Source organism: Pseudophryne corroboree, chromosome 2 (genome assembly GCF_028390025.1).
Source record: "Pseudophryne corroboree isolate aPseCor3 chromosome 2, aPseCor3.hap2, whole genome shotgun sequence".
Classification (NCBI taxonomy): Eukaryota; Metazoa; Chordata; class Amphibia; order Anura; family Myobatrachidae; genus Pseudophryne; species Pseudophryne corroboree.
The window spans coordinates 1,015,961,969-1,015,974,661 of NC_086445.1; the positions used below are offsets into that span (position 1 = coordinate 1,015,961,969).

Genomic DNA, 12,693 nt, shown 5'->3' on the forward strand with positions numbered 1-12,693 from the left:
ATTTTGGTATCCACAGAAGCAAATTCAGAAACACCATCCACAAGTGCTAATACTGAAACATCTTCAGGGTATGAAATTTCAGCTACTACTGATCATTTGTCAACAATATTGTCAACAGTATCTGATTCTACATTATCAGAAAGCACCACTACATATGAATCTCCAAGCTCTTCATTTATATCTGAAACACCTTCAGTGACATCAACTACTGTTGAGTCTACATCAGAACTCTTCTCTATTAGCTCAACTGACACTTCCTCAGGAACAGTTGAGAACTCAACTCCAGCTACATCATCCATTCTAGTATCCACAGAATCAAATTCAGAAACACCATCCACAAGTGCTAATACTGAAACATCTTCAGTGTTTGAAACTTCAGCTACTACTGATTATTTGTCAACAATATTTTCAACACTATCTGATTCTACATTACCAGAAAGTTCCACTACATATGCATCTCCAAGCTCTTCATTTATATCTGAAACACCTTCAGTGACATCAAATACTGTTGAGTCTACATCAGAACCCTTCTCTATTAACTCAACTGACACAACCTCAGGAACAGTTGAGAACTCAACTCCAGCTACATCATCCATTTTGGTATCCACAGAAGCAAATTCAGAAACACCATCCACAAGTGCTAACACTGAAACATCTTCAGGGTATGAAATTTCAGCTACTACTGATAATTTGTCAACAATATTGTCAACAGTATCTGATTCTACATTATCAGAAAGCACCACTACATATGAATCTCCAAGCTCTTCATTTATATCTGAAACACCTTCAGTGACATCAAATACTGTTGAGTCTACATCAGAACCCTTCTCTATTAGCTCAACTGACACATCCTCAGGAACAGTTGAGAACTCAACTCCAGCTACATCATCCATTTTGGTATCCACAGAAGCAAATTCAGAAACACCATCCACAAGTGCTAATACTGAAACATCTTCAGGGTATGAAATTTCAGCTACTAATGATAATTTGTCAACAATTTTGTCAACAGTATTTGATTCTACATTGCCAGAAAGCACCACTACATATGAATCTCCAAGCTCTTCATTTATATCTGAAACACCTTTAGTGACATCAAATACTGTTGAGTCTACATCAGAACCCTTCTCTATTAGCTCAACTGACACATTCTCAGGAACAGTTGAGAACTCAACTCCAGCTACATCATCCATTGTAGTATCCACAGAATCAAATTCAGAATCACCATCCACAAGTGCTAATACTGAAACATCTTCAGGGTTTGAAACTTCAGCTACTACTGATAATTTGTCAACAATTTTGTCAACAGTATTTGATTCTACATTATCAGAAAGCACCACTACATATGAATCTCCAAGCTCTTCATTTATATCTGAAACACCTTCAGTAACATCAACTACTGTTGAGTCTACATCAGAACCCTTCTCTATTAGCTCAACTGACACATCCTCAGGAACAGTTGAGAACTCAACTCCAGCTACATCATCCATTTTGGTATCCACAGAGGCAAATTCAGAAACACCATCCACAAGTACTAATACTGAAACATCTTCAGGGTTTGAAACTTCAGCTACTACTGATAATTTGTCAACAATATTGTCAACAGAATCTGATTCTACATTATCAGAAAGCACCACTACATATAAATCTCCAAGCTCTTCATTTATATCTGAAACACCTTCAGTGACATCAACTACTGTTGAGTCTACATCAGAATCCTTCTCTATTAGCTCAACTGACACATTCTCAGGAACAGTTGAGAACTCAACTCCAGCTACATCATCCATTTTGGTATCCACAGAAGCAAATTCAGAAACACCATCCACAAGTGCTAATACTGAAACATCTTCAGGGTATGAAATTTCAGCTACTACTGATCATTTGTCAACAATATTGTCAACAGTATCTGATTCTACATTATCAGAAAGCACCACTACATATGAATCTCCAAGCTCTTCATTTATATCTGAAACACCTTCAGTAACATCAACTACTGTTGAGTCTACATCAGAACCCTTCTCTATTAGCTCAACTGACACATCCTCAGGAACAGTTGAGAACTCAACTCCAGCTACATCATCCATTTTGGTATCCACAGAGGCAAATTCAGAAACACCATCCACAAGTGCTAATACTGAAACATCTTCAGGGTTTGAAACTTCAGCTACTACTGATAATTTGTCAACAATTTTGTCAACAGTATTTGATTCTACATTGCCAGAAAGCACCACTACATATGAATCTCCAAGCTTTTCATTTATATCTGAAACACCTTCAGTGACATCAAATACTGTTGAGTCTACATCAGAACCCTTCTCTATTAGCTCAACTGACACAACCTCAGGAACAGTTGAGAACTCAACTCCAGCTACATCATCTATTTTACTATCCACAGAAGCAAATTCAGAAACACCATCCACAAGTGCTAATACTGAAACATCTTCAGGGTTTGAAACTTCAGCTACTACTGAGAATTTGTCAACAATATTGTCAACACTATTTGATTCTACATTGCCGGAAAGCACCACTACATATGAATCTCTAAGCTCTTCATTTATATCTGAAACACCTTCAGTGACATCAACTACTGTTGAGTCTACATCAGAACCTTTCTCTATTAGCTCAACTGACACAACCTCAGGAACAGTTGAGAACTCAACTCCAGCTACATCATCCATTTTGGTATCGACAGAGGCAAATTCAGAAACACCATCCACAAGTGCTAATACTGAACAATCTTCAGGGTATGAAACTTCAGCTACTACTGATAATTTGTCAACAATATTGTCAACAGTATCTGATTTTACATTATCAGAAAGTTCCACTACATATGAATCTCCAAGTTTTTCATTTATATCTGAAACACCTTCAGTGACATCAACTACTGTTGAGTCTACATCAGAATCATTCTCTATTAGCTCAAATGACACAACCCCAGGAACAGCTGAGAACTCAACTCCAGCTACATCATCCATTTTGGTATCCACAGAGTCAAATTCAGAAACACCATCCACAAGTGCTAACACTGAACAATCTTCCGGGTTTGAAACTTCAGCTACTACTGGTCATTTGTCAACAATATTGTCAACACTATTTGATTCTACATTGCCAGAAAGCACCACTACATATGCATCTCCAAGCTCTTTATTTATATCTGAAACACCTTCAGTGACATCAAATACTGTTGAGTCTACATCAGCACCCTTCTCTATTAACTCAACTGACACAACATCAGGAACAGTTGAGAACTCAACTCCAGCTATATCATCCATTTTGGTATCCACAGAAGCAAATTCAGAAACACCATTCACAAGTACTAATACTGACACATCTTCAGGGTTTGAAACTTCAGCTACTACTGAGAATTTGTCAACAATTTTGTCAACAGTATTTGATTCTACATTATCAGAAAGCACCACTACATATGCATCTCCAAGCTCTTCATTTATATCTGAAACACCTTCAGTGACATCATTTACTGTTGAGTCTACATCAGAACCTTTCTCTATTAGCTCAACTGACACAACCTCAGGAACAGTAGAGAACTCAACTCCAGCTACATCATCTATTTTAGTATCCACAGAATCAAATTCAGAAACACCATCCACAAGTGCTAATACTTTAACATCTTCAGGGTTTGAAACTTCAGCTACTACTGATAATTTGTCAACAATAATGTCAACAGTATTTGATTCTACATTGCCAGAAAGTACCACTACATATGAATCTCCAAGCTCTTCATTTATATCTGAAACACCTTCAGTGACATCAACTACTGTTGAGTCTACATCAGCACCCTTCTCTATTAGCTCAACTGACACAACTTCAGGAACAGTTGATAACTCAACTCCAGCTACATCATCCATTTTGGTATCCACAGAGGCAAATTCAAATTCACCATCCACAAGTGCTAATACTGAAACATCTTCAGGGTATGAAACTTCAGCTACTACTGATAATTTGTTAACAATATTGTCAACAGTATCTGATTTTACATTATCACAAAGCACCACTACATATGAATCTCCAAGCTCTTCATTTATATCTGAAACACCTACGGTGACATCAACTACTCTAGAGTCTACATCAGAACCCTTCTCTGTTAGCTCAACTGACACAACCTCAGGAACATTTGAGAACTCAACTCCAGCTACATCATCCATTTTAGTATCCACAGAGGCAAATTCAGAAACACCATCCACAAGTGCCAATACTGAAACATCTTCAGGGTTTGAAACTTCAGCTACTACCAGTAATTTGTCAACAATATTGTCAACACTATTTGATTCTACATTGCCAGAAAGCACCACTACAAATGCATCTCCAAGCTCTTCATTTATATCTGAAACACCTTCAGTGACATCAACTACTTTTGAGTATACATCAAAATCTTTCTCTATTAGCTCAACTGACACAACCTCAGGATCAGTTAAGAACTCAACTCCAGTTACATCATCCATTTTAGTATCCACAGAAGCAAATTCAGAAACACCATCCACAAGTGCTAATACTGACACATCTTCAGGGTTTGAAACTTCAGCTACTACCGATAATTTATCAACAATATTGTCAACACTATCTACTTCTACATTGCCAGAAAGTATCACTACACATGAATCTCCAAGCTCTTCATTTATATCTGAAACACCTTCAGTGACATCAACTACTGTTGAGTCTACATCAGAATCCTTCTCTGTTAGCTCAACCAACACAACCTCAGGAACAGTTGAGAACTCAACTCCAGCTACATCATCCATTTTAGTATCCACAGAAGCAAATTCAGAAACTTCAACCACAAGTGCTGATACTGAAACTTCTTCAGTGTTTGAGATCTCATCTACTACAGAAAATTTCTCAGCAGTATTATCAACACTGTCTGCTTTTACATCATCAGAAAGTTCCACTACATATGCATCTCCAAGCTCCTCATTTATATCTGAAGCACCTTCAGTATCATCAGCTACTGTTGAGTCTACATCAGAGTTCTCCTCTACTACTCCTACTGAAACATCAATAGGAACAAATAGGTCCTCAATTCCTGCTACATCATCAGTTTTAGTAACCACTAGAACATTTACTGAAATGCCAATAACAAGTCCTGAAACTGTAACATCTTCATTGGTTGAGACATCAGAGACTAAAGAAAATTTGTCAACAGTATTATCAACACTGTTTGCTTCTTCATCACCAGAAAGCACCACTACATATTTATCTCTAAGCTCTTCATTAACTTCTGAAACACCTTCAGTGACATCAGCTACTATTGAGTCTACATCAGCGACCTCCTCTATTACTACTACAGAAACATACACAGGAACAGCTGAGACCTCAACTCCAGCTACATCATCCATTTTAGTATCCACAGAAACAAATTCAGAAACTCCAACGACAAGCTCTTATACTGTAACATCAGGGTTTGAGACCTCAGCTGCTACTGAAACTTTGTCAACAAACTTCATAACAGTATCTGCTTCTACTTTAGCAGAAAGCACAACTACATATGTATCTCCAAGCTCTTCATTAACATATGAATCACCTTCAGTGACATCAACTACTGTTGAGTCTACATCTGCACCTTTCTCTATTAGCTCAACTGACACAAACTCAGGAACAGTTGAGAACTCAACTCCAGCTACATCATCCATTTTAGTATCCACTGAAGCAAATTCAGAAACACCATCCACAAGTGCTAATACTGACACATCTTCAGGGTTTGAAACTTCAGCTACTACCAATAATTTATCAATATTGTCAACACTATCTACTTCTACACTACCAGAAAGTACCACTACATATGAATCTCCAAGCTCTTCATTTATATCTGAAACACCTTCAGTGACATCAACTACTGTTGAGTCTACATCAGAGTCCTCCTCTATTACTCTTACCAAAACATCAACAGGAATAACTGAGGCTTCAACTCCTGCTACATCATCAATTTTTGTATCTACTGGAACATATCCAGAAACTCCAACAAGTGCTGAAACAGTAACATCTTCATTGTTTGAGACCTCATCTACTACAAAAAATGTGTCAACAGTATTATCAACACTGTCGGCTTCTACATCACCAGAAAGCACCACTACATATGTAACTCCAAGCTCTTCATTAACTTCTGAAGCACCTTCAGTCACATCCGCTACTATTGAGTCTACATCAGCGACCTCCTCTATTACTACTACAGAAACTTACACAGGAACAGCTGAGACCTCAACTCCAGCTACATCATCCATTTTAGTATCCACAGGAACAAATTCAGAAACTCCAACGACAAGTGCTTATACTGTAACATCTTCAGGGTTTGAGACCTCAGCTACTACTGAAAATTTGTCAACAAACTTCATAACAGTATCTGCTTCTACTTTAGCAGAAAGCACAATTACATATGTATCTCCAAGCTCTTCATTAACATCTGAATCACCTTCAGTGACATCAACTACTGTTGAGTCTACATCAGAGTCTTTCCCTTTTAGCTCAACTGGCTTAACCTCAGGAACAGTTGAAGCATCAGCTCCAGCTACATCATCTATGTTACCATCCACAAATTCAGAAACTGCAATTACAACTTTAACATTTTCAGTGGTTGATACTTCAGCTTCTACTAATAATTTGTCAACACTGTCTGCTTCTACATTACCAGAAACCACCACTACACATGTATCTCCAAGCTCTTCATTTACATCTGAAATGCCTTTAGTGACATCGACAACTGTTGAGTCTTCATCAGAGTCTTCCATTATTAGCTCGACTGGCACAACCTCAGGAACAGTTGAATCATTAGCTCCAGCTACATCATCTATGTTAGTATCCACAGGAGCAAATTCAGAAACCCCAACCACAACTGTAACATCTTCAGTGGTTGAGTCTTCAGCTACTACTTATAATTTGTCAACAATACTGTCAACATTATCTGATTCTACATTGCCAGAAAGCACCACTACATATTTATCTCCAAGCTCCTTATTAACATCTGAATCACTTTCAGTAACATCAACTACTATGAAGTCTACATCAGAGTCATCCCCTATTACTCTTACAGAAACATCCGCAGGAAAAGTAGAGACCTTAACTCCAGAAGCAAATTCAGAAGCTCCAACCACAAGTGCTGACACTGTAACATCTTCAGTGTTTGAAAGTTTAGCTACTAGTGACAATTTGTCAATAATGTCATCAACACGGTCTACTTCTACATCACCAGAAAGTAACAGCACAGCTATGTCTAATACTTTAAGTGTATCTTCTTCTGTGGTCAACAATCAAACTTCTTCTAAGATTACGGTTGTTGTAACTAATGCATCTAACATGAGCACCTTATCTTTATCATCAACTAAAACACCTACAACATCTAGTTTTGGAGAATCTATCACAAGTTCTTCAAGCACTACTGAGCAGTCACTATTATCAAGCCCACCAACATCTACACTGACAATGTTTCTCACCACCAACACATCAGTTAATGCCAACACAGTTAAACAATCAACAGCATCAAGTATAACTACATTAGGAGAAAATATTTCTAGTTCATCCCTGCCTACAAGTACAAATATAACAACCACCAATTCCTTTACAAGTTCTAACTATTCTACAAATGCAAGTGAGGGTATAATTACAACTACAGAAGCTATTGATGGTACAACCAATGGTACAGTTTCTGGGACATCTACTGCACAATCAACTGAATTAAATATGTCTACATCAGGACAAGTTTCTATGTCCACAACACAGTCTTCTATGACAGATGTTACAACTGCCACTTCCGTTATAAGTGCCTCTCCTTCTGTAACCAACAGTGAAATATCTGAGACATCACAAATAACTGTTGCAACTAACGCAAGCAACACCAGCACTTCAAGTATATCATCGACTTACACACCCACAACACCAAGTTTTGGAGTAACAAACCCAACTACTTCAAGTACTACTGAGCCATCAATAATATCAAGCCAACCAACATCCACGCTCACAGCAGCTTTCCCCACCAACACAATGACAACAACAGCAGGTGGTACCAACACAGTTGAACAAGCTACATTATCAAGCACAACTACATTAGGACAAAGTGCTAACAGTACAAGTGAATCAACCACCAATACTTCTACAAGTAGCATACAGTCTACAAATGCCAGTGAGAGTATTATTACAACTGCAGAAGCTATAGCTGGTACAACTGGTCAAACCAACACTACAGTTTCTGCTACATCTACTGTACAATCAACAGCATTAAATATGTCTACAGCTGGACAAGTTTTATTATCAACTACTGTAACTACTATGCCTAGTTCTGAAGTAAATAACACATCTATATCAACAATTTCAAGCACACCAAGACCCACATTGACAGAGGCTTCTTCTACCAATACATCAATAAATACAGCATCACCTTCCACCTTCAGCATACCAACGTCTGTCATTTCTATCAACACAACCTTAATAACAGTATATTCAAACACTACTACAACATCAATGACACCTTCGACAGTGGCTTCTCCTACCAATACAACAACAAAATCATCATCACCTTTTTTGACATCTGAACCATCTACTACCTCCACCAGCATACTAACATCTGTTACTTCTATAAACACAACAGTAACAATGGCATCAAACACTACTTCTTCATCAATTACATCTTCTACAGTGGCTTCTCCTACCAACACAGCAACAGCATCACCTTCTTTGACATCTGAAATATCTTCTACCTCCACCAGTGTACCAACATCTGTCACTTCTATCAACATAACATTATCAACTGTACGTTCAAACCCTACTTTAACATCAACAACACCTTTGGCAGTGGCTTCTACTACCAACACAACAGCATCACCTTCTTTGATATCTGAAACATCTACTACGTCCAGCAGTGTACCAACATCTGTCACTTCTATCAATACAACAGTAACAAAAGCATCAAACACTACTTATTCATCAATGACACCTTCAACAGAGGGTTCTACTACCATCACAACAGCAACAGCATCACCTTCTTTGACATCTGAAACATCTACTACCTCCACCAGTGTATCAACATCTGTCACTTCTATCAACACAACAGCATCAACTATCAATACAACAGTAACAATGGCATCAAACCCTACTTCAACATCAATACCTTTGACCGAGGCTTCTACTACCAATACAACAGCAACAGCATCACCTTCTTTGACATCTGAAACATCTACCTCCACCAGTGTACCACCATCTGCCACTTCTATCAATACAACAGTACCAATAGCATCAAGCACTACTTCAACATCAACACCTTTGACAGAGAGTTCTACTACCAACACAACAGCAACAGTATCACCTTCTTTGACGTCTGAAACATCTATTACCTCCACCAGGGTACCAACATCTATTACTTCTATCAATACAACAGTAACAACAGCATCAAACACTACTTCAACATCAAAACCTTTCATAGAGGCTTCTACTACCAACACAACAGCAATAGCTTCACCTTCTTTGACATCTGAAACATCTACTACCTCCACCAGTGCACTATCATCTGTCACTCCTATCAATACAACAGTAACAACAGCATCAAACACTACTTTAACATCAACAACACCTTTGACAGTGGCTTCTACTACCAACACAACAGCAACAGCATCCCATTCTTTAACATCTGAAACATCTACTACCTCCACCAGTGTACCAACATCTATCACTTCTATGAATACAACAGTAACAACAGCATCAAACACTACTTCAACATCAACACCTTTGACCGAGGCTTCTACTACCAACACAACAGCAACAGCATCACCTTCTTTGATGTCTGAAACATCTACTACCTCCACCAGTGTACCAACATCTGTCACTTCTATCAACACAACAGTAACAATGGCATCAAACACTACTTCAACATCAACACCTTTGACAGAGGGTTCTGCTACCAACACAACAGCAACAATATTACCTTCTTTGACATCTGAAACATCTACTATCTCCACTAGTGTACCAACATCTATTACTTCTATCAATACAACAGTAACAACGGCATCAAACCGTACTTCAACATCAACAACACCTTCGACAGTGGCTTCTACTACCAACACAACAGCAACAGCATCACCTTCATTGACATCTGAAACATCTACTACCTCCACCAGTGTACCAGCATCTGTCACTCCTATCAATACAACAGTAACAATGCAGTCAAATACTACTTCAACATCAACAACACCTTCGACAGTGGCCTCTACTACCAACACAACAGCAACAGCATCACCTTCTTTGACATCTGAAACATCTACTACCTCCACCAGTGTACCAACATCTGTCACTTCTAGCAATACAACAGTAACAATGGCATCAAACATTACTTCAACATCAACACCTTCGACAGTGGCTTCTACTACCAACACAGCAGCAACAGCATCACCTTCATTGACATCTGAAACATCTACTACCTCCACCAGTGTACCAGCATCTGTCACTCCTATCAATACAACAGTAACAATGCAGTCAAATACTACTTCAACATCAACAACACCTTCGACAGTGGCCTCTACTACCAACACAACAGCAACAGCATCACCTTCTTTGACATCTGAAACATCTACTACCTCCACCAGTGTACCAACATCTGTCACTTCTAGCAATACAACAGTAACAATGGCATCAAACATGACTTCAACATCAACACCTTCGACAGTGGCTTCTACTACCAACACAACAGGAACAGCATCACCTTCTTTGACATCTGAAACATCTAGTACCTCCACCAGTTTGCCAACATCTGTCACTTCTCTGAACACAACAGCATCAACAGTACATTCAACTCCTATTTCAACATCAACGACACCTTCATATTGCAGTAAGTTAGAAGGGTCAAGCTACCTGGGGCTAGGGCAAGAACTTAGTTATTTCCAGCATATATCATTTACACAACATGATCTCAGTTTAGACTAAACACAGCTAATTTGACTTAACAGATCATTTTAAATGTTATGAAAATTAACTTTTAAATTATACATAAAATTATACTATTGTTATGTATTTACTTACTGTATACCAGTGGAAAAATGAAAAAGTGATAATATAATGTGGGGCCGCCTAAGAGATAATTTATCTGTAGGATATACTTGAGATTATACAGCCCCTGGGAAGCTAATATATTTAACCTATTAAAATATGAGCCAGATGCTTATAACAAATATCTATTTAATTACAAAATACCAATCTCAAAAATCTTAGTATACAAGAGGCACAACTTTTAATTAATGTGTTTATGTGTTGTTTAAGTTTATTATATTCTAATTATATAGATATTTGGTTGAACTAGTGGACTCATTTTTTATTTGTTTCCCAAGTGCAGCCTATCATTAGTGTGTTTGTTTGGTACGTTATATAAAACTACAGATGGTTCTTAATATAATAGCCTGCAAGGTGCCGGAGGTGCAGGACTTTTGGCGAGTCTGCCTGTATTTTTAAAGCGGCAATCATTTGCAATGCAAAACCAACCTGATTGCGGCTAATGTTATTGCACCTATCTCCTGAAAAATCAGGTTATCGCAGCCGGCATGCTCCCGTTTATCGCACCTATCCAATTCCAAAATGGAGATAACGGGATTCGTGCGATAATTCTAGCCCGCAAAATCAGTGATAAGTATAGGAGAAAATGTGGAAATGTGCCTGTAGCCCCCCAAAAGCCAAACTTATAAGAAAACATTATAGAAGTCTATTAGTGGCCTTAATAAAACTATTTGGTGTCATTTAATTGGGTCAAAAGGCTGTTATATGCATTTTGTTTAAAAATGTGAAAAAATAATAGAACACTATTTTTGTTCAGCAAAATAAGTGCTGTCATTAAATTTGGGGAATTCGATTTCTCCCACCTGCAAGTCTAAAAACACTTGTCCCACTCATAAAGCACCCCCATATAGCTGTCCCATCCCTTGTACCCCAATTTCAACCACTTTGCATTTTTTTTACCCCAAAATTGACATGTCATTACTAAAAATAATTAAAAACATCTAATTCCCTAATTAGTCATTCAGGGGGGTGTCCCAGTAGTTCTGAACCAAATCTCAACATTTTTACCTTAAAATAGGGACTTTACACTACCGCTCAGAGATGGTGATGAGAAATTTGCCATAAACCCTATGGAGACTTATCGCTAATAAATTATCGCCGCTAATTGGATAACCCCCTAAGAAAAATTATCTAAAATATCCTACTAAACTTCAGTTATCACCGGTTAGCCTCCCACTGACTAAATCAAGGCTTTTTGTCATTACAATATATATGTAATTGCCCTAAGTTGCCAATGATAGAGAACTCACCATATCTATGTCAGAATGTTCTATCTCAAACCCATAATGTCATGGAAAGAAAATATTATCTTTTGGTTTAAATGAATAATGCTCCTGTTAAAAAGAGCACATAAACAATAAAATAATACTGGCCACTTCGCAGTGATGTCAGATATCTTTGTATTTTTTTAACATTATCCCAAATTCTAAAATCTAAACGTAAACTGAGTTTGAACTTTAGATAAACCATGAGCTAAAATTCAAGCCCAAAAATAAATCTATCTCGGCCTGTAAATACTATCCTCAGAAGTAACAGATCCTCAGTCCTGCTCATAAAATTCTAAAACTATAATAATAAACTGCTTTACCGGACTAATTTATGGCAGCAGTCAAGGCCATTGCTCTCTGTAGAACTTGATTCCAATTGTTAAGCGCAACG

General features: G+C 37.8%; 1 protein-coding gene across 1 annotated transcript in view; it reads left to right on the plus strand.

Moving 5' to 3' along the window:
- Positions 1-1,936: 1,936 nt before the first annotated feature.
- LOC135029688 (uncharacterized) overlaps positions 1,937-12,693 on the plus strand; it is a 46,014-nt gene continuing 35,257 nt past the window's right edge. The window contains exons 1-2 of the mRNA XM_063953872.1: positions 1,937-1,977; positions 2,025-10,816. Of these exons, the coding sequence (XP_063809942.1) occupies positions 1,937-1,977; positions 2,025-10,816 (8,833 nt within the window). The remainder of the gene's footprint in view (positions 1,978-2,024; positions 10,817-12,693) is intronic.